General features: G+C 37.9%; 1 protein-coding gene across 1 annotated transcript in view; it reads left to right on the forward strand.

The window, feature by feature from the left end:
- ADGRV1 (adhesion G protein-coupled receptor V1) overlaps positions 1-23,587 on the forward strand; it is a 542,489-nt gene that overhangs the window by 81,907 nt on the left and 436,995 nt on the right. Inside the window, 7 exon segments of the mRNA XM_070373127.1 lie at positions 4,678-4,854; positions 8,600-8,780; positions 9,738-9,940; positions 16,394-16,523; positions 19,462-19,542; positions 20,947-21,086; positions 22,897-23,506. Coding sequence (XP_070229228.1) covers positions 4,678-4,854; positions 8,600-8,780; positions 9,738-9,940; positions 16,394-16,523; positions 19,462-19,542; positions 20,947-21,086; positions 22,897-23,506 — 1,522 coding nt within the window.

Below are 23,587 nucleotides of genomic sequence, written 5' to 3' on the forward strand. Positions count from 1 at the left end.
ATGACAGAGTGAAACAGTCAACCAGGACTGAGTGACTGCAAAGTCGTGCTCTTTCCAGCACACACGTGTTTGTGTACCATTTGGCTCTGAGGAGCATGCTGATGTTGCTGTCTAAATTAGGTACTGTGTTAAACACCTGTGTCTGTCGTTTCTTCCCTCCAGCCTCTGAGGCTTGGAGAGCCCCACGTTCTGAATACTTAGTTCTCACATAACATGATTGATGGGTTCCTAAAAATCACCACACTATGGCAAATCACATAATGAAAAACACAGAACTTAGGGGAAAGATGGGTTAGGAGAACACGACCCCCCAAATTGGTCAGTAGTAGAGAAATTGAAATGTAGGAACCTAGTAAAGAATAAGTTTACATAATTTTTTAAGTCTTAAATATGCTTATCAAGTATGGCATGTATACCTTACAAAAAAAGTTTGTTTGTAAAAGTGGGGAAAGTGCAGTTAAGTGATGGAAGGAGGGTTATTTGAAGTCAGAGGGAAAGGTGTCACATTAGATGCAGATAAGTGGCTGCTAACACACATGCTGAGCGGAGGCAGCAGGTAGGTGTGCGTGCCCATGTAGCTTGTCTCCGGTGGTGCAGTTTTCTGTGTTTGCTATGTTTCTAACGGATGAAGTTTTACATAAATAAATGTGGACTCCATGTTATGTTTAGAATGCTTCCTGATACGTCACTTGTATTGGGACACTCGTTTCAAAACCAGGGTTACTGCAGAGCTGATTGTACTTGGCCCTGTTCTATCTAGGTTTACTTCTCTATTGTCTCATCCAGTCTTTACACACCATTTATGTCATGACATTAAAATATACCATTTGTATATGGCCTTGAAATACCACTTTTTAAACTGAACTGTAGTTGATAATACTGTGTTAGTTTCAGACGTACGGCAAAGAGATTCAATTACAATGAATCAGATTCTTTTCCACTATGGGTTCTTAAAAGATATTGAATATAGTTTCCTGTTCAGTTGTTCAGTCGTGTCCAACTCTTTGTGACCTCAAGAACTACAGCATGCCAGGCCTCCCTGTCCATCACCAACTCCCAGAGTTTACCCGAACTCATGTCCATTGAGTTGGTAATATGATCCTATCATCTCATCCTCTGTCGTCCCCTTCTCCTCCTGCCTTCAATCTTTCCCAGCATCAGGGTCTTTTCCAGTGAGTCAGCTCTTCGCATCAGGTGGCCAAAGTATTGGCGTTTCAGCCTCAACATCAGTCCTTCCAATGAACACCCAGGACTGATCTTTAGGTGCACTGGTTGGATTGCCTTGAAGTCCAAGGGACTCTCAAGAGTCTTCTCCAACACCACAGTTCAAAAGCATCAATTCTTCGGTGCTCAGCTTTCTTTATAGTCCAACTCTCACATCCATATGTGACTACTGGAAAAACCATAGCCTTGACTAGACGGACCTTTGTTGACAAAGTAATGTCTCTCTGCTTTTTAATATGCTGTCTAGGTTGGTCATAACTTTCCTTCCAAGGAGTAAGTGTCTTTTAATTTCATGGCTGCAATCACCATCTGCAGTGATTTTGGAGCCCCCAAAAATAAAGTCTGACACTGTTTCTACTGTTTCCCCATCTATTTCCCATGAAGTGGTGGGACCGGATGCCATGATCTTCGTTTTCTGAATGTTGAACTTTAAGCCAACTTTTTCACTCTCCTCTTTCACTTTCATCAAGAGGCTTTTTAGTTCCTCTTCACTTTCTGCCATAAGGGTGGTGTCATCTGCATATCTGAGGTTATTGATATTTCTCCTGGCAATCTTGATTCCAGCTTGTGCTTCTTCCAGCCTAGCGTTTCTCATGATGTATTCTGCATATAAGTTAAATAAGCAGGGTGACAATATACAGCCTTGACGAACTCCTTTTCCTATTTGGAACCAGTCTGTTGTTCCATGCCCAGTTCTAACTGTTGCTTCCTGACCTGCATATAGGTTTCTCAAGAGGCAGGTCAGGTGGTCTGGTATTCCCATCTCTTTCAGAATTTTCCACAGTTTATTGTGATCCACACAGTCAAAGGCTTTCGCATAGTCAATAAAGCAGAAATAGATGTTTTTTCTGGAACTCTCTTGCCTTTTCGATGATCCAGCAGATGTTGGCAATTTGATCTCTGGTTCCTCTTCCTTTTCTAAAACCAGCTTGAGCATTTGGAAGTTCACGGTTCACATACAGTGAAGCCTGGCTTGGAGACTTTTGAGCATTACTTTACTAGCGTGTGAGATGAGTGCAATTGTGTGGTAGTTTGAGCATTCTTTGGCATTGACTTGCTTTGGGATTGGAATGAAAACTGACCTTTTCCAGTCCTGTGGCCACTACTGAGTTTTCCAAATTTGCTGCATATTGAGGTGCAGCACTTTCACAACATCATCTTTCAGGATTTGAAATAGCTCAAGTGGAATCCCATTGCCTCCACTAGCTTTGTTCATAGTGATGCTTCCTAAGGCCCACTTGACTTCACATTCCAGGATGTCTGGCTCTAGGTGAGTGATCACAGCATCGTGATCATCTGGATCGTGAAGCTCTTTTTCGTATAGTTCTTCTGTGTATTCTTGCCACCTCTTCTTAGTATCTTCTGCTTCTGTTAGGTCCATACCCTTTCTGTCCTTTATTGAGCCCATCTTTGCATGAAGTAGTTTCCTGCGCTATACAGTAAATCCTTGTTGTTTATTTTATATATGGTGTAGGTATCTGTTTTCCCATACTCCTAATTTATTCTTACGCCCTTTCCCCTTGGGTAACCATAAGTGTTCTGTGTCTGTGAGTCTGTTTCTGGCTTGTTTTTCTTCCCAGCTCCACACAGCTTGTGGAATCTTAGTTCCTTGACCAGGGATTGAATCTGGGTCCGTGGTAGTAAAAGCCTGATTCTTAACCACTGGACCACCAGGGAGTTCCCTGTTTCTATTTTATAAATAAGTTTATTTGTTTTATTTTTTAGATTCCACATATGAGTGATAACAGACGATATTTATCTTTCTCTGACCTGCTTCACTTAGTATGGTAATCTCTAGGTCTGTCCATGTTGCAAATGGCAGTATTTCCTTCTTTTTTATGGCTAATATTCCATTGTCTGTGTATGTACAACATCACCTGAAGCAGTGGGCCTGGTGTAACAGTGGAACGTCCTGTTGAAAACTCAGCCAAAGTACCAGCTCAGGGACGACATCTTGAAGGGTTGCGTGCTGTCCTCCAGGATCGAGTATGTGTACCCAGTGGCTGATAATTATTTCTGTGTCTCCAGAGATTAGACACATAAGCATAGGAAGCAAGAGGTAGTAGTAGGACTGAATCTCCATCACCTCCTGCTCCCATGTTTTAGGCTCCACTGGATTAGAAGTTCTGGTTGCACCTGGAGATAGAATATGTCCATCAGGAAACAGATTACAGGCCGTTTCTGAACAACTATATGGTCATTTTGGACTTCTTCTGCTAGTGGATGAACAGGCAAATCTTGTCTCCCATGAGGCAGTAGGGCTGTTGATGCTCAGTGAAACTCATCGGGTTTACTGGAACAACAACTGGTGTTTCCATGCTCCTTGATAACTGACTGTTGCCTGTTAGCAGACAAATTTCAAGTCTGTTTTCTTCAGCTCTGATGTTAGCACCAAAATAGCTGTATTTAATGTTGATCAGAGGTGCTTAAGATTGATATGAAAAATTTTTAAATGACATTATATATTAAGATTTATAGTTTGAGCTTTGTTCAGTTTTAGTTCTTTTTTTTAATGAGTTATGTATTTGATACTATAAAAATAGAATTGGGAGAACAAGAATATGAAGATAAGATATTCCAATATCCTACTCCACGTAATTGCTAAACATTATCTTAAAAGTGAAGTGAAGTGGAGTTGCTCAGTCATGTCCGACTCTTTGCGACCCCATGGACTGTAGCCTACCAGGCTCCTCCATCCCTGGGATTCTCCAGGCAGGAATACTGGAGTGGGTTGCCATTTCCTTCCCCAGGAGATCTTCCCAACCCAGGGATCGAACCTGGGTCTCCCGTATTGCAGGCAGACGCTTTACCATCTGAGCCACCATGGAAGTAAAAAAATGCACACACGTGTATGTAAACACACATATATGTATTTATGTCAGAAATAGCAAAAATATATTAATCATGGTATCAGTGCCCTCCTGTACCTGACTGTTGTCTCTCCACCAGGAATTTGTCAAGGTTCTCACTGGATACTTTGTATCACCTCCAAATGATTTCACCAAATACTCTTGATTATTTCTTATGTTTATGCCTAAAAAGTTCTCCCTGATGTCATGTTCCACTCTCTACCCATAACTTCAGTGCTGAACTCATCATAAAATCATGAGTTTGTTTTCCTCTTTAGACTTACCTACAAAAAGGATTGTGCTTTAAAAAAAAAAAACTAGCACAGTGCCAGACCTGAGAGGTTTCAATGAATGAATTACGTGGTATAGCTAATTATTGCTGTTTTGCGTTTATTTATCCTTTTAAAGGAATGAACCGAGAAACCAATGATTGTAAATACTTTTTAGCAATCAGAGATATATCTGGAAGAATATAGAGGCCTCCTTACAGATGTAGAAAGTTATAGAACAAAGTTTATGGTGAAAGAGTTTCATGAACGCATTTGTAATTTTATCACTGATTTGAATCGGTGTATACTTACAAAGAGTTTATGTTCAATTTCAGATTGCAGAGGAGGGATCCACCATTTCATGTGTAGTGGAGCGGACCAGAGGAGCCCTGGATTATGTGCATGTTTTTTACACTATCTCACAGATCGAATCTGATGGTGTTAATTACCTTGTTGATGATTTTGCTAATGCTAGCGGAAGTATCACGTTCCTTCCTTGGCAGAGATCAGAGGTAAACCCTACCTTCTTTCTTTCTTTGAAAACCTCTTGGGAAGCTTCTCCTTATCCATTTGTTGTGTAATTTATTTTTAGCGTCCTGCTTTTTAAGCAATTTAGAATATTTAGGTGATTAGGTATATCTCATGATCTAAAATATTTTGTATTTATTTCTGCAAAAGAAACATTAAGAATGTTGAATAATGTGTGTTATAGTTTTGTCACTGTTTAGTCACCAAGTTGAGTCTGACTTGTGATTCCGTGGACTGTAGCCCACACACTCCTCTGTCCAAAGGATTTCGCAGGCAAGAATACTGGAGTGGGTTTCCTCCATTTCCTTCTCCAGGGGATCTTCCTGACCCAGGATCAAACCTGCCTCTCCTGCATTGGCACTCTTTACCACTGAGCCACCAGTTATGGTTTTACCTATTGTTTAATCTACACATAATAAAAATGGTATAGCATGAAGGTTTATCATTACATGTTTTTTGTTATTACCAATACAGTGAGAAACTGCAAAATTCTTAATACTTAAAAATTCAATACTATTAAGAATTCTGTCAGTCAGCCAAGAGGAATTCTTTTGACTGTAATCTCATTTTATTTTTAAATTTGGAAAAATAGGCAATTTTTCTTTGTTTTGAAAGTAAAAGATCACCAGTTTTACCAAAAACTTGCTGTGAACCAGAGTCTGATTTCTGAATATATACTTCAGAAATAAGTGACACTTCTTATGAGTGAAATCAAAGTGAGACCTTCTCCTGTATCAAAAATTTTCTCACATTCTTTTAGTCTTGTATGTTGGAATATTTGTATCAGCATAATTTTTCACTAGAAATATAGATAGCTTATAGGTCATCAGTGATAAATAGCATAAATATTTAAGACTTGTAAATGTAATCTTTGAAGAAATTTTTAAGGGACTTAGGCGTTGACTGGATGAAAAAGATAAAATTAGGGCAAACTTGAAATATTCTTAAGATTTAAAGAGTTAAAGCTCAAGAAGAATGGCCAAATATTTATACTTTGGGGAAAGAAGGAAAAATGTTAAAAGTTCCCCAAAAGCAGTCTGAGGAGAGAACAATGATAAATATTTTTAAATGAGGACTATGAGGACACTAGTAAGTTTTCATGGGGCTGAAATAATTCAATTTAAAGGACTATTATTGGATTTTTTTTTCATTTCTCTCCTGGATTTGAAATACTCAAATCAAATAATAGCAGTATGTGGTGATTTTTTAATGTTCCTCCTTGGAAAAGAGAGTTGATCCTTACATTTTTCTACTGGAAAATTTACCAACTATGAAATAAAGGTGTAACTGGGAACCACTGTTTTATAAACTGGGTTCACATGTATTTTGAAAGAGATAAGAGTTAATAAATAAGATTTTGGTTAGGTAAATAGTCATATATGCTGCTGTCAAGATTTATTTAAAGTAATTTCTTCAATCATTTTGAAAGTTCTTTGAAAAGTAAATTGACCTTTACAGCAGCAGTAATAGCACTGAGTAAAGGTGTCGGTTTTTAGCCCCATGCCTGCTGAATCTACAGCAGCCTCTCAGTATTACCATGCCAGAGACTGGATCCTGGGGTGTCTGCTGATGCTCTATGACTGTGCTTTCCAGCACAGACAGCAGTAGTTTTGCTGTTGCTTTCTAGGTATCTGAGGGAGTGTGTTTAATTAAATATACTTAAATTGCATCCAGAAATCTAGCTGCCAGAGAGTCTAAAAGTGTGTGTTTGTGTTTGCCGCAATGCAAGAACTTGAAATGTGTTTTTCAAGTGTTTTTAAATGGTCTATTAGTTATGAAATCAATTTAGTGAGTTATGATCAAGATTTAAAAAATAGAAAGTAGAGGGTATAGCATAATAAAGGGAAACACTGTTTTATATACTGAGTCACTGTATGAAATACATTTGTAGCTTGATATGGTCTTCCGTTTGGGAAACTCTTCATTTCACTAAAATGAGCAGTTACTTTGGTATCACTTTCAACACTTGAAAAACTATTAATTGCTTCATTGTTAATGGACAGCTTGATGTTTTGGTGTTGCTTTTCATAGTAACATTTTTCAGCTTGCTTTCTGGGGGGTGAGATGCGTTAAATCTTAAGTCTACTTTTTGTTTTCTCTAGCTCAAGAACAATGACAATATTTGAGTAGAAGTGTCAATTTTATGCTTCTCCTCTGAGCACATTGGCCATTCCATATATTACTTTATTAATTAAAATTCTGATCAAAATGAACATCGAGACCAAATTCAGATTCTATCTTGGGCCTAGTGATAGAAAAACTACATTAGAAAAAAGGCTCTCCAAATGATTTTAGGCCCAATGACTAGTGTTTGAATCTTGCATTTGGAGTTACAGTCTGTTTTCAGACGGTTGTCACCTTCCTTTCTCGAAGAAACCAGGAAATCATAGGTCATTCCTTCCTGTCCCTCACTCCCTTTGCTGAGTCTTTAAGATCTGGGTCTTTTGTCCCCAGAACAAATCTCAAGTCCGTCTCTTTTTCTCATCTCCTCTGTCCCTGCACTAGTTTAGAACCTCAGTATTTCTGGTCCGTCACCTCCTAGCTCAGCCCTTTGCACCCTTTCTGGCTCTGTCCGTTCTCTTTACGTTCTGCCTTGGTACTGATTCTAAAACGCAGTTCTCATTCTGTCTGTCTCCTGCTTATGATTCTTCAGTTTTGCTTTACTCTCCATGGAATGAAGTTCATTTTTCTAATGATACCCTGATAGGTCTCTATAATCTTGACCTCTGTTTATCCATCCAGTCTTCCCTCCCACTCCAGCCTTAGTGTCTCATTGTAGTTCCCCAGATATCTTATTCTTTCATGCTCTTGTTTCTTTTACTTGCCCTTCCCCATAATTACTTACAACTACAACTAATCCATTAAGACTTGCTTCAAACCTGTCTATTGTAAAACCTTTACTAGATAGAGGCTTCCCTGGTGGCTCAGGGGAAAAGAATCCACGTGCAGTACAGGAAATGCAATGCAGGAGACACGGGGAGAGCGGATTGTTTTGTTCTCAGTTTATTTTGTACATAACTCTATGACATTTTTACATTGCATTTTAAATGTTTTTCTGCAGGTCTCTCTCCTACTGAAGACTCTAAGTCTCTGGACTAGAAATTGCCCATTGTAGATGTCAACATGCTTGTTCAGTTAATAGAAGAGAGAGGAATCATTTTTTCACTTTTAATTTTGACTTACATTTTGCATAGCATGGCTGAATTATTGCTATTTCTTTTCCAAATGTGTTTTGGGCAGTTTGTGTATGCCAGACTTCTAGGGTCTACTGTAAATCTATTTTCTAGCATGCTACCTGTAGGTATGTCAGACTTTCCTTAGGCAGTATCGAGACATGTTGCCCTTTTCTACAATCCTACCACATCCTAACAGATAATGTGCAGTTCCTTGAGTAGTAATTCTATACCCTGAGGTTGGTAATACTGCTGTCTTTGGTACAAAGAATATATGATATGGGTATGTCACTATATCACATATGCTATGATACTAATATGTAACTAGGATATTTTTATACAGAAAATATTACTGTTCAGTACCCATTATTGATTAAAGAGTTAATTTCTCAGATCTTTCTCTCTCTCTCTCTCTGTGTTTTAATGTTTAAGTTTTTGTAGAAACCTCTCATGTGAGAAAGTAACGTCAGTTGGCTGCTTTATTTTCTTCTGGTTGAGTGGTAAATAATTTCTACTTGCATCATTGCTTAGTGCCTCTGGATTTTTGTATTTAAAGGTCCTGAATATTTATGTCCTTGATGATGATATTCCCGAGCTTAATGAGTATTTCCGTGTGACCTTGGTTTCTGCGATTCCCGGAGATGGGAAAATAGGTTCGACTCCCACCAGTGGTGCGAGCATAGACCCTGAAAAGGAAACAACAGATATCACCGTCAAAGCGAGTGATCATCCATATGGTAACCAAGCCCTTGTGCAAGAACAGTCTTCCCTTCTCTGGGTATACTTGCTCTTGTTAAGAGTTTAAGGGACTTTTGCAAATGATTGAAGTAGACCTTCTTTGGGTCTCTAACCTAAGCTTTTGAACTTCTAAGCTGCCATTTTGAGGGATGGTGTGTATGAAATACAAGAACCAATTTCTAAAGTTTAAAAATATATTTTATAAAGTATATGCAGGATTATTTTAAGTGAAAATCAAAATATTTTTATTCATGGCTATCGAAAGTTTTAGTTTTAAAAATTATCCTACTGTGCTATGTTAACACCTGATTGAAGTACTTTGTAATTTGTGTTTTATTAGACTTCAAGAAGTAGAGTTATCACTGTCTGTTTGTATTAATTTCTTTTAGTTTTATGCTGAAAAGTGATCATTTTCTTAGTTGGGTAACAGATGTCTTATAACAAGTTGAGACTGTTTTCTGCACTGAAAAGTAGTATTTCTTTTGTAGGAAAGCATCCAATAAAAAATCTGTGTAGAAAACGTGGGAAGTTCTTCAACTCATTTTCATACTTAAATTTTCAAAAAAATGAATTGCAAGTCCTTTGGGGTGCCATTAATTTTGTTTTGCTATATGTTTAAGGATGAATTCTAGAGACAAATATGAATAAATGTGCGATAATATATATTATAAAACCCCATCACTGTTCTTTTTATTGACATTTCCTTTTAAAAAAGTTTTCTTTGGATAGAGACAAGGAAAATTGTCATTTTAGTTTTTAATATCCTGAAAGGTTCCTACCATATTCTGTGTCAAAAGCATGTTAATCAAATCGTCACTGAGGTCTTTTCTAAAGGAGAGCCCTCTGAATTTTCTCCTGGTGGTCAAAATAATTGTGTAAGATTGTTTCAAGTGCGTATGGAATTCTTCTACAGATAACTGGGGCAAATATGCCCTGCTTCTCTTTGTATCTGCCAGGCTTGCTACAGTTCTCCACTGGGCTGCCTCCGCAGCCTGAGGACACAATGACCCTGCCTGCCAGCGGTGTTCCCCACGTCACCGTGCAGGAGGAAGATGGAGAAGTTAGGTTGCTGGTCGTCCGTGCACAAGGGCTCCTGGGGAGGGTTATGGCAGAATACAGAACAGTGTCACTGACAGCATTCAGTCCTGAAGACTACCAGGTAAATCCCTTAATCCTTTTGAAGCAGTACATACACTTGTAGAACAGACACAGTCCCCTTCGAGGATTGCAAGGGGCTTGGCACTGTATGCGCAACTTATTAAACAAGGAAAAGATCATTGATGGTTTGAGATTTATGTGAAGCCTTTAAATTTATGTTAATTTAAAGTATTTCTGTCCCCCAAGTCTGACACTTAAATAGCTATCCTATTGATTTCTCTTGTCCCTTTTATCTGTTGTAGTCTTCATTGTATTATTTAGTCTTCTAGGTTTTAATCATATGTATTTAAAAATTATGTTTTGTACACATTTAAAATACCCTTGTCTGTGTCTGTCGAACACAGCCAAAATTGTAAAGAAATTATATGTCTATGTCATTTCAATTTTGATTTTTTTCTCCAAATGAGAACCTGGGTGGTACTGGCAAAAAAAAGAAAACCGGTTTGGAAACTGGGTTTAAACTGAGCTTCTAAATGTGTGCCCTTCACGGAGACTCAGTGTTTCCTGACCTCAGTTTCCTTCTTGGTAAGAGAGAGAAATTTTCTGTTGGGCAGGTCACCCTGAGGATTGATGGCAGTTTTAAGTGTCATGTACTGTATGTGGCATATGTATAGTAACCCTGAATAACGTTATATAGTCTTATTATCACCACCTCTCATATTAAGTGAATGCTCATAATTTCTTCTTGGCTGTACTTCTCAGGCAGTATTTTATATCCTTCAACATTTGTTTTCCCAAAGAGTCTTTTTCTTTAAATTTAATATTAATTATCTTGATTTTCCTTTTATTCCTAATACGAGCTGTACAAGGGTGTAGTATTCAGTAATTTGTGCATACTTTTCCTCCCAAATTCCAGAAAACTTGGCTAAGAGAATTCAATTAATTTCAGGTGTATTGCAGTTGGGAGAATTTTCTGATTTGTTTTATTGGGCAAGTTATATCTCTCTTGCCCTGACATTTATTTCATCTTTAGCTAGTTTGGTATGAAATACCTTCCATGGGGCGTCTCAACTCAGCTTGGTACTGTCTTCTCTGCATTCTCTTAAAGAAATACTTTAGTCTTATACTGATGTTCTTTTAAAAGTTATTTTTTTAACTTTATTGAGGTATAGTTGACAAATAAAATTATATATATTTAAGATTTACAACGTGATATTTTGATATACGTATACTGTGTGAAATAATTACCACAGTCAAGCTAATTAACATATCCATCACCTCACATAGATAATGTTTTCTTTCCCTTCCTTCCTTCCCTCCTTTCTCACTTTCTTTCAGAAAGTTTAAGATCTACCTTCTTAGCAGATTTCAGGTGCACAGTATAGTACTGCTCCAGAACTTATTCACCTTGCATTACTGAAACTTTGCAAGTATCCTTTGGTAGACATCTCCTTATTTTCCCCTTCCCCCAGTTCCTGGCAAGCACTATTCTAGGCTGATCTCTGCGTCTGTGAGTTTGACTATTTTAGATTACATGTATTAGTGAGATCATGAAGTATTTGTCTTTCTGTGTCTGGCTTATTTTACCTAGAATAATGTTCTCTAGGTTCATCTCTGTTGTTGTGTATGGCGGAATTTACTTCTTTTTCTTGTCTGTGCCACTTGGCATGTGGGATCTTAGTTCCCCAACCAGAGAGGAACCCACGCCCCATTCCTGGAAGGTGGATTCTTAATCACTGGACCACCAGGGAAGACCCCTTCTTTTCTTAAGGCTGAATAATATTCTGTTCTTTCTGTCTGTCTGTTAGTGTATTTATCTATCTATATAATTTTCTTTTTTTATCTGCTGACAGACATTTAGGTTGTATATCTTGGCTGCTGTGAATAATGCTTCAGTGAACATGGAAATATAGCTGTCTCCTCAAAATAGTAAATTTATATCCTTTAGTGAATTTATATCCAGTGAATATATATCCTGGACATATATCCAGGAGTGTAATTGCTGGATCATATGACAGTGCTATTTTTAGTTTTTTGAGAAATCTCCATACTGTTTTCCACTGTGGTTGTACCAATTTGCATTCCCACCAGTAGCATATGAAGAGTCCCTTTTCTCCACATCCTGGACAACATGTGTTATTTGTGCTGTGTTTGATGTCAGCCATTCTGACGGGTATGAGGTGATATCTCATTGTGGTTTTGATTTGCAGTTCCCTGATGATTGGCGATGTTGAGCATCTTTTCATGTGCTTGCCCATCTACAGTCCTCTTTAGAAAAAACATCTGTTCAGTTCTTTAGCCCATTTTTTAATTGAATTGATTTTTTTAATGTTGAGTTGTCTGAATTGTATATATATGTTGGATATTAATCCGTTATTTGTCATATTATTTGGAAAAAATTTCTCTTATTTGATAGGTTGTATTTTCATTCTGTGGATAATTTTCTTTGCTGTGCAAAAGCTTGGAAGTTTTATTAGTTTTGACTTGTTTACTTTTGCTTTCATTGGTTTTTGTGCCAGTACCATCCTGTTTTGATTACTGTAGCTTTCTAGTGTAGTCTGAAGTCAGGGAGTGTGATTTCTTCGGCTCTGTCCTTCTCAAGATTGTTTTGGCTATTTGAGGTCTTTTGTATTTCAGACAAATTCTGAAATTATTTGTTGAACAAAAGGGGTGAGAGTAGGCATGCTTGTCTTGTTTCTTATCTTAGAGGAAATGCTTTCTGCTTTCCTCCATTGAGTATGCTGTTAGTTGTGGATTTGACATATATGGCCATCTTCAATCTCCAATTGGATTATCATTTTCTTTAATAACTAAAACAAAATGAAAAAATATGTTTGTGTCCTCCATGACTGTCAGAAAGTTAATACCTTTGGAGACCTTTCTGAGAATTTTCAGGCTATGAGCTGCTGAATGAATGTTGTGTTAGCAGGCGTGAAAACAATATGAATCTTGTACATTTCCATTAGAACTCCTGGATGATCAGGTCCCTTGTCAATTAGCAGTGATATTTTGAAAGGATTTTTTTTTTTCCTGAGAAGTAGCTCTCCACAGTAGGCTTAAATATTTAGTAAACTATGTTGTTAACAGATGTGCTGTCATCCCGGCTTTAGCGTTCCATTTATAGAGCACAGGTTCTTGCCTGGAGAATCCCAGGGACGGGGGAGCCTGGTGGGCTGCCATCTATGGGGTCACACAGAGTCAGACACAACTGAAGTGACTTAGCAGCAGCAGCATAGTAGATTTAGCATCATTCTTAAGAGCCCTTGGATTTTTGGAATGGTAAATGGGCATTTGCTTCAACTTAAAGTTACCAGCTGCATTAGCCCTTAATAAGAAAGTTAGTCTGTCTTTTGAAGCTTTAAATCTTGCCATTGACTTCTTTCTAGTTCTGAAGGTCCTTGATGGTGTTTTCTTCCAGTATAAGGTTGTTGGATTTACATTGAAAGACTCTGTAGTTTAGCCACCTTCATTATTTCAGCTAGAGCTCCTGGATAACTTGCTGCAGCTTCTGCATCAGCACTTGCAGTTTCACCTTGTAGGTCTGAGTTGTGGAGTTGGCGTCTTTCTGTCAACCTTATGAACTAACCTCTGATAGCTTCAGACCTTTTTTCTGCAGCTTTCTCACCTCTCTCAGCCTTATGGAATTGAAGAGAGTTAGGGCCTTTTGTGGATTATGGTTTGGTTTAAGAGAATGTTGTGATTCGCTTGATCTGTCTAGACCACTAAAACTTTCTCCATATCATCAATAGACTGTTTTGTTTTCTTATCATTTATGTGTTCACTGGAGTAGCACTTTTAATTTCCTTCAAGAACTTTTCCTTTGCATTTAAAACTTAGCTAACTATCTGGCTGAAGGGGTATGGGTTTTGGCCTATCTCAGCTTTTGACATGCCTTTCTCATTAAGTTTAATAATCATCTCTCAGATCAGATCAGTCGCTCAGTCGTGTCCGACTCTTTGCGACCCCATGAATTGCAGCACGCCAGGCCTCCCTGTCCATCACCAACTCCCAGAGTTCACTGAGACTCACATCCATCAAGTCAGCGATGCCATCCAGCCATCTCATCCTCTGTCGTCCCCTTCTCCTCCTGCCCCCAATCCCTCCCAGCATCAGAGTCTTTTCCAATGAGTCAACTCTTCGCATCAGGTGGCCAAAGTACTGGAGTTTCAGCTTTAGCATCATTCCTTCCAAAGAAATCCCAGGGCTGATCTCCTTCAGAATGGACTGGTTGGATCTCCTTGCAGTCCAAGGGAGTCTCAAGAGTCTTCTCCAACACCACAGTTCAAAAGCATCAATTCTTTGGCGCTCAGCCTTTTTCACAGTCCAACTCTCACATCCATACATGACCACAAGAAAAACCATAGCCTTGATTAGACGAACCTTTGTTGGCAAAGTAATGTCTCTGCTTTTGAATATGCTATCTAGGTTGGTCATAATTTTCCTTCCAAGGAGTAAGCGTCTTTTAATTTCATGGCTGCAGTCACCATCTGTAGTGATTTTGGAGCCCAGAAAAATAAAGTCTGACACTGTTTCCACTGTTTCCCCATCTATTTCTCATGAAGTGATGGGACAGGATGCCATGATCTTCGTTTTCTGAATGTTGAAGTGAGAGACATGTGACTCTTTCTGTCACTTGAACACTTAGAAGTCATTGTAGGGTTACTTATTAGCCTAGTTTCAATATTGTTGTGTCTGAGGAAATAGGAGGCCCCAGGAGAGGGAGCAAGATGGGGGTATGGCTGGTCAATGGAGCAGTCAGAGCACATGTGACATGTAGTAAATTATCTATTTTCTATGGGTGTCTTTCCCTATGCCTCCAAACAATTATAATAGTAACATCAAAGGTCACAGATCACAGTAGCAAATATAACAATTATGACAAAATTTGAACTATGGCAAAAATTACCAGAATGTGACACAGAGACATGAAGCGAGCAAACACTGTTGGAAAAATGGTACCAAATAAACTTGTTCTGTGCAGGGTTGCCACACACTGTTAATTTGTTAAAAAAAAAAAAAAAACCAAAAACAGTGTCTGCAAAGTATAATAAAGTGAAGTGGAATAAAATAAGGTCTGCCAGTAGAACTTTGGGAGTTGGAAATGTATACATGACATTCAGTTCAATTCAGTCGCTCAGTCGTGTCCGACTCTTTGCGACCCCATGCATCGCAGCACGCCAGGCCTCCCTGTCCATCACCAACTCCCAGAGTTCACTCAAACTCAAGTCCATCGAGTTGGTGATGCCATCCAGCCATCTCATCCTCTGTCATCCCCTTTTCCTCCTATCCCCAACAAGCTTAGAATATGGTATAACCTTGTCTAGAGATATCTGACAAGAGAATCTGATGAAGAATAGCTTTTTCAGGTCCTAGGAGAAGGTTAAAATTGCAAAGAACACAAGAATGAGCCAAAAAGGTAGGAAAAACAGAAAGTGTGATATCATGGAATACCAGAGAGTGAGGGAGTGGCCAATTGTGTAAGATATTGCTAGGGTTAAATAATATGGTTTCCTAAGACAGTCAGATGTTATTTCTGTTGTTAAAACTTGTAGAGTTACTCCTCTGATAACTGGACGCTAGGCAAAGGTCCTTTTTTTCCCTTGAGCCGACGGTATGTCTTTTATAGCCACTGTTTTCTATCCTGTGCTTAACATTCTTTCTGGAATATTTTCATGGAGATAGAGATATGTCTTGACTATTTTTGAGTCCTAAGCATCCTAAATGATGTCATGTGCATGCTATGTGTTTGAAGGTATTGTAAAAAAATTAATAAATGAATGATTAAGTGGATTGGTACTTGGGTTCCTCAGTTTAGTTTTAGGATCATTAATTGTTCCACAGGATGAAGTATAACTGTCCACAAAACCTAACCACAGAAAAATTTAAACATCTTTAAAATGTATTCTCATGACTTGTGGGGAAAATGCTTATATTAGGTAATGGGAGAAAAAAGGACCTTAAGACTTCAAGTAATTCTTTATTTTTCTCTTAGTTATGAATTTTTTTGATGGGAAATCTATATTATGAATTTCATTTGAGAGTATAATCAAAGAACAATTAATGCCCAGTGGATCAATATTTATTATTGCTAGGGGAAATTTTTGGAATGAAAATGCCATTATTATTATTATACCCTAGTATTTAAATTATTCAGTGATGTAAACTTAATAGTTCTCAGTATACTTAATCAAAGGATTTTCATATATCTCATTGAATTAATTTTTTAGGAATTTGTAGATGTTACCTGTACAGATTTCTTATTTGCCTTAATAGTTTTTTGATGAATAGGCAAGTAAGAGAAATAAAAATCCATCTACTTTATTTAGTTTGAGAGTATTTATTTAGAATTTATATTAATCACTGTTCATAGCCACTTAAATGTTTTCAATTTTATATTTATCTTCATCTGTTTCAGTATTTATAACAATCTGGGACATAGTAAACATTCTCATCTTATACATTCATACACAAAATAATTATAATCTAATGAACAAACCTTTTATTTATATTTCAGAGTGTTGCTGGTACCTTAGAATTTCAACCAGGAGAAAGATTTAAGTACATTTCTGTAAATATCACTGATAATTCTATTCCTGAATTGGAGAAATCCTTTAAAGTTGAGTTGTTAAACTTGGAAGGAGGAGGTAAGAATGGTGACTCAAAAATATCAAATGTTTACTTGTCCATTCACCAGATAGTGGATTAAGTAAATAAGTTCCTTTTGAATTAACCTATTGTGCTGGTTTTCCCTCTTTCATTATCCTTTGGTCTTTTCCTAACGTAGATGTGCTTTTGCAGTGAAATAATTTAATTATACTGAATCACCAAATTATAGTTATCACTCATAGTAGGTGCCTCTAAAATCATCTCTCCTTCTTCCTTATTTCAGTTTTCACAGTAGCTCCTTTAGCTATATCCAGTTGTAGAATAGGTCAAAATTAATCCCTTTAGGAAACCTGTTATGAAGTAATTATCAATAAAGTAGGTTAACAATATTCTCATTTCTAATATGCTGAAAACTCTGATTTATCACAGACTTTTGGAGTGAAAAATCCATTTTGTGGCAAAACTCCTCTGTATTGAAGAGAGGCTGCTTATAGTCTTTATTTATCCCAGATAGATTAACTGTATATGTTTCTTTGCAGAGGTATCACTGTATTTGATTATCAGGTGCTGCTGAGGGTTTATAGAATACATGAGATGTGTACCTTATTATCTTTATAAGTGTGAGAATTTGAGAGTTGGTATTCATGAGATCAGTCTCTTCCCTTACAAAAGCTGGTATTATTATCTTGTTATTATTTTTATGCTTTGATGAAGAAAGTCATAGTACTGAATAAGCCATCCAAGGGGGAGAAATTGGGTAGGACAGAAATACTAAGATTGTCTTTTAGTATTAATGAGACTTTGGGGTAAGTATGACAGAATTTCCCCATGTTTTCCTTCCCTATTCTCCCAAAGCCCAGGTGAAATCAAAGGAGAGGACAAGTCAGGGAAATGATTAAATAGCACCACAGCTTGGTGGACTACATAAAACAGCAAAAGTAAGCTGGACACCCTGCTGGGCTGGTGTCATGTAACAGTAGCAGCTTTGCTTGTCTCAAAGAGACGAGTCCTCCCGTTTCCAGATCGTTATTTTCATGAAAGGACTTCGTTAATCAGAAGCCACTGTAAAGTATTTGAAAAGTTGTTCTTTGTATTACTTACAGTGAAAACTACTTGGGTAATAGAGAAAATGTTAGTGAGCCTTATGTAATATTGATTGATAAGGAACATTAGATTTTCTTTAGAAATTCTATTTGTGATCATAGTGTTTACTTGTGATTTTATAGAGGAGCTTCCTTCTATATCTCTAGAAGATATATCGTTGTGTATTATTGGGCACGAGTACTCATTTGAAAAGACTCTGATGCTGGGAGGGATTGGGGGCAGGAGGAGAAGGGATGACAGAGGATGAGATGGCTGGATGGTATCACCGACTCGATGGACGTGAGTTTGAGTGAACTCCGGGAGTCGGTGATGGACAGGGAGGCCTGGTGTGCTGCTATTCATGGGGTCGCAAAGAGGCGGACACGACTGAGTGACTGAACTGAACTGAACTCATTTGAAAACCAATCTTGCACTGTCCTAAGTCAGCAGTATTGCCAGAGAATCTGATCCTCCCAGCCCTCCTTGAGTGGGGATTGGAGGTAGTGGAACCTAGATGCTGGCCTCCATTCCTCAAGTCTTAGCTGGACTGCCTAAGACGTGAAATAGCTTGTAGAACTAGGCTTTTGTGGGGATCAAAGGAGAAATCCTTATTCCCCACTGTTTTGCCTGTAAGACCCATTCTACATGTGACAGCCACCCAAGTAGGTGTTCTATGCTAGTCAGGGTACATTGGGATTAAATTTCACCCCTCTTCTTGTAGCCTGTGGTTAATCCGAAAGCAGAGCCATGCACTGGATATTCCCTGAAATCCGTTGACTGTTTCAGGTTTTGGGTGTCATCAGTCCTCATGTCTGGTGTGTCCCAGTCCCAGGGAGGAGAAGCCCGGAAGAGCAGGGCAGACCTTAGCCTCACGTGTCAATCACGGATATGGTAGAAGCACATAGTGTGGATGTCATCTTGCTCCTCTTATTCCTTTTCCACCGCTGCCCTTCCTGCCTTCTTTGTTTGCAAATACTTGGTAAAATAATGGTTCGCTTCTGACATGTAGTGAAAGTAAAGTTAGAACCAGTCTTCACATATTGCCAAGGTCCCTCATTTTCTACGGTATCATTTATTTGGTTTTTAAAGCAGTTCTGTATAAAAGGCAGCAGGCACCTTTTATAGGTGAGAAAAGTGAGGTGCCAAGGGCTTTCGTGACTAGCTGAAGGTGGTGTCTGTCACAGCCAGGGCTGAAGCCGAGGTTTCTAGACCACTTGTCTAGGTGCCAAAATGTGAGAACTTAAGTGTGTGGCTAGAGGGAAATGTTAGATGCATTTCCCCAGTTTTTGAATTAGTTGTTGTAAATGGGCTTTTCTGGTGGCTCAGATGGTAAAGAATCCGCCTGCAACGTAGGAGACCCAGGTTTGATCCCTGGAGAAGGGAATGGCTGCCCACTCCAGTACTGTTGCCTGGAGAATCCCATGGACAGAGGAGCCTGGCGGGCTATACTCCGTAGGATTGCAAAAAGTCAGACATGACTGAGTGACTAATACACATAGTGTTGTGAGTGGGAAGGTGACTGTCACAGGTTTATAGGAGTAAGTATAGGCTGATATATACACAGAAATATTTAAAAATATTTATATAAATGATGAAAACAATTTACACTGCTATAAAGTGAAAATTTAAAAATAAAACTAGTTAAATTGGCAGAAATGGGAAATGCCAGTTGCAACCTACGTGGAATATTTTCCTGAAGCTATGAATGAAAGTTTTATAACTTGGTAGCTTGACTAATGTGATACCATTACCACGTAATCTGTTTTATTTGAAAGAATGCATGTCTAGGATTACTGAAGTTTCCTCTTTGCTGGATATGTTTTAAGAACTCTCAATTTTCTCATTGTGTCAATGTGTGTTGTGTGGGTCGTGACTCTGTTTCTCCTTGTGAAGTGACTGAACTCTTTAGGGTTGATGGCAGTGGTAGTGGTGATGGGGACATGGAAGTCTTCCTTCCAGCTGATCGCAGACGTGGTAAGCAGCTATTCCAAGGCCCTTTACTATCCTGCATTTTAACTTCTCTTTTTAGAGACAACAGTACTAACCATTTATCTATATCCGCTATATGCAGGTCCTTTGTATAGTTTGTCTCATTAAGCAGCACAACTTTATCAAGTATTATTTACTCCATGCTGTTGTAAGTCAGCTGGAAAGTGATCAAGTCAGAATCAAATCCTGTCTGCCTCTGAAACTCAGACTCTCCTCCTTTCTTTGTTAACCTAATGCAGTTTCCTGATTCTAATTATAACAGAAATTTTGCTTGGTACCATGTACAAAAGTGATTATTGGAAAAGCTTTTACATAGCTTTGAATACCTAAAAAAGAGATAAATAGAATATTTATATTTTCACGTAAAATGTGTCGTACTGATTTTCTTTACGACAGCAAGTGAGTCATTTTATGCTGCGTTTAATCAAACACATGGGAAAGAGAAATTAAGCAAATGGGAGAATAAATTGCCAATTATTGAAGGAAATATTGAAAAGAGGATGCCTTTTGAATTAGATGTGTATATAAATATGGTTCAGCTTTTTCACCTCAAATATTTTTTCATATAAAGAGACAATACATAGACTATTTGTTTTTCTTTAGGAGGGACTCTTTCTAACCCTCAAAAAGATTCCTTTTGAAGAATGCGCAAAACATTCCTTTTTCACAATGTCAGGTTTTACATTTTAGTTGCAGAAGTTGTTACCACCCCTCTCATTCCTGACTTCTGCCAATGTCTCCTGTAACTTCTGTATTTAATTACTGTTCTAATTTTGGGATTCCTTATTGTCTTGTCCACATACTTAATGTTCAACATAAAAGCTGAACATACTTCCTAGGACAAAAGTACTTCTTTGTTTAGATTTTGGCATTTTTTTAGTTATAGGACTGGACTTTGAGACCAGGAAAGATAGATCTATTATATCGTAATATGATGAAAATAGGAGTAGAATTACTGCACATTTGGAAGCCAAGAATCTGTGTGGACAGGTTGGTGAAAATCATAGAAAAACTACTGTTTTATAAAGGTAGGAGTCATTTTGGCTCCTGTTCTTCCAAGGTCAGCAAAGGTCGTGAGAGACTTTCCTCCTATGCTCTGTGTGGAAGAATGTTCTCTTTCATAGAGAAGAAAAAGAAAAACAAGTTTTCCTTGTTCGTCTTCAAGTGCTTATACAGCACTTGTATGTCACGTTAGAGCCCAAACAGAGGAAGGTCAGAAAAGCACGACTATTGTGGCAGCCATTTGTGTCTGCCTTTCTTTCGGAAGCAAATTGGAACATACTCAGTGAATGGTACAACTCTTTTCAAAAAGTTGTTCCTTGCTCTTCCCTTTGGTTTGTAAATTACTGATTAACATTTTCTTCTGTTTGTTGGAACTTATTCATGCAGCCGGTCTAGGAGTGGCTTCCCAAATTCTAGTGACAGTTGCAGCCTCTGACCATGCTCATGGTGTATTTGAATTTAGCCCTGAGTCGCTCGTTGTCAGCGGAACAGAACCAGAAGATGGATACAGCACTGTTATATTCAATGTGAGTACATTCTTTCCTCCAGTCCTAGACCTTTTCTGTTTTTTTTAAAAAACACTGTTTTATTGTATTATTAAGGTATACTTTGTTAATTTTTTCTATGTAAGTGGAGGGGACAATCTAGTGGCACAGACAATTCAAATTGATAATTAAACAGTGATTTGTCCTTTGTCTTTGTATTTCATTTTGCATGCATTGTGATTCTGAGGATTCCTGACTCTTTAAGAAATATCTATTAATATAAAAATATAGTTTTCTATCTTAATTCAGATGGGCTGTGGCAACAAACATCTCCAAATTCTAATTGACTTACTACAACAAAGATCTGTTTTTCACTCATGTTTTATGTCCCATCTGAAGTTGGCTGTCATCAATCACTTAGGACTAAGGGTTGCAAAGGCTGTAACTCAATAGATACTTCTGTCTCCACTGACTAGGGAGACGTGGGTTGGGGGAAACTGCACACTGGCTTTTCAGCTTCTTTCTGGAGGTCATTCACAGCATTTCCATTTAACTTCTTTGGTCAAAGCATGTCGCATGACAACACGAAAGTAATTGGGTAGAGAAATGTAATCCTGGCTTGTATCTTTCCCAAAAGGAAAGAAAATGCAAAACATTTGTGAATAGCAATAATAATACCATCTCCATGTGGTCTCTGTGTGTATGTGTTTCTACTCTACATTCATCCAGTAGGAATTAAGGCTTCTATTGTTAGATAATTTAGAGGAGCCAGAAGCTTGCTCAGTGTCCTCAGATTTTATTCAAAGGATGAAGAAAGATCACTCAAAATATATCTGTTCTGTATTCTTATGGCAGATCTGCAGTAAACTGTTGTAGAATAAATTAAACAGCTTTAGAAAGGATAACTAATTACTCAAGAAAGAAAAGAAAAAGGATTCAGGGAAAGCATCAAGTTTATAAATAAATTTTTTAATAAAAATTCCTGTCTCTGAATCAGCATTCTTATTTTAAGTATAAAAATTACTTTTAGTTGGGACTTAACTTGAAGTCTGGCTTTCCTGGTGGCTCAGACAGTACAGAATCTGCCTGCAATGCAGGAGACCCGGGTTTGATCCCTGGGTTGGGAAGATCTCCTGGAGAAGGAAATGGCAACCCACTCCAGTATACTTGCCTGGGGAATTCCATGGACAAAGGAGCCTGGTGGGCTACAATCCATGCGATTGCAAAGAGTCGGATAAGACTGAGCGACTAACACTACAGTAACTTGAAGTGATTTTTTTAAAAAAGATTTTTCATTCTTTTTAACATACTACTGACAAAAGCATTTCTTGCTTCTTAAAAATGTAAATATATACCCTTGGGTTGAGTATATTTTTTGGTGAATTTTTGTTTTCCATAGTACATTGAAATTAAATATAATCTGTTTTTAAAAATGATTATTATGGCTAACTTTTCAGAAAAATTATCTGTCATCTATTCCTTACAATAAAGTTTATACTGTCTTTGCAGGAAATGTAAACATTTTCATGAATGTACAATATAATACACTGTTAATTGCATTTGCTTTATTACTGATATATGTTGTAGTTGCAGAAATGAAACAGCTGTGCTTTAGTTAGAATATAAGCATGTTCCTTCAATCTGTCATTTCATACAATAGTCGTTTTAAGTGGGACTCCCTGAGGGTCTTCAAAGATGGGTAGTGCATTGCCTTCAAGAATCTTATATTCTTCAGAACAGCTTATATAAAATAAAATTACAAATTAATACCCTGTTGTTTTGTATATCCAAACCTCTAAGTTGGTGGATTTAATGCCTGTTTTAACATATTTTAATATTAAATATTTTAAAGATTATGAGAAGTCATGGGGCTCTGTCTCGAGTGACTTTGCTCTGGAGCATAGACTCTGACCCTGATGGCGATCTGGCCTTCACCTCTGGCAATGTCACATTTGAGATTGGACAGAAGAGCGCCAACATCACAGTGGAAATATTGCCTGATGAAGATCCAGAACTGGATAAAGCATTCTCTGTGACCATCCTCAGCGTCTCCAGTGGCTCTCTAGGCATTCATACTAATGCCACACTAATAGTTTTGGCTAGCGATGATCCTTATGGGGTCTTCATCTTTTCTGAGAAAAATAGACCTATTAAAGTGGAGGAAGCAACCCAGAACATCACGTTGTCAATAATAAGGTTAAAAGGCCTCTTGGGAAAAGTTAAAGTCACATACGCAACACTGGACGATATGGAAAAACTGCCTCATTTTCCACCTAATTTAGCCAGAGCAACTCAAGGGAAAGACTATTTACCAGCTTCTGGATTTGCTGTTTTTAGAGCCAATCAGAGCGAGGCAACAATAACTGTTTCAGTCTTGGATGATGATGAGCCAGAAAGGTCCGAGTCTTTGTTTGTTGAACTGCTCAACTCTACTTTAACAGAGAAAGTGCAGAATCGCCCAAGTAAGTAGCCATTAGTGTGTTGTTTTTATTATTAGAGGTAAGAATTCTGAAACAAATTAAGAATTTGGTATAGTAAAAAAT

This window comes from Bos mutus, chromosome 7 (genome assembly GCF_027580195.1).
Source record: "Bos mutus isolate GX-2022 chromosome 7, NWIPB_WYAK_1.1, whole genome shotgun sequence".
Classification (NCBI taxonomy): Eukaryota; Metazoa; Chordata; class Mammalia; order Artiodactyla; family Bovidae; genus Bos; species Bos mutus.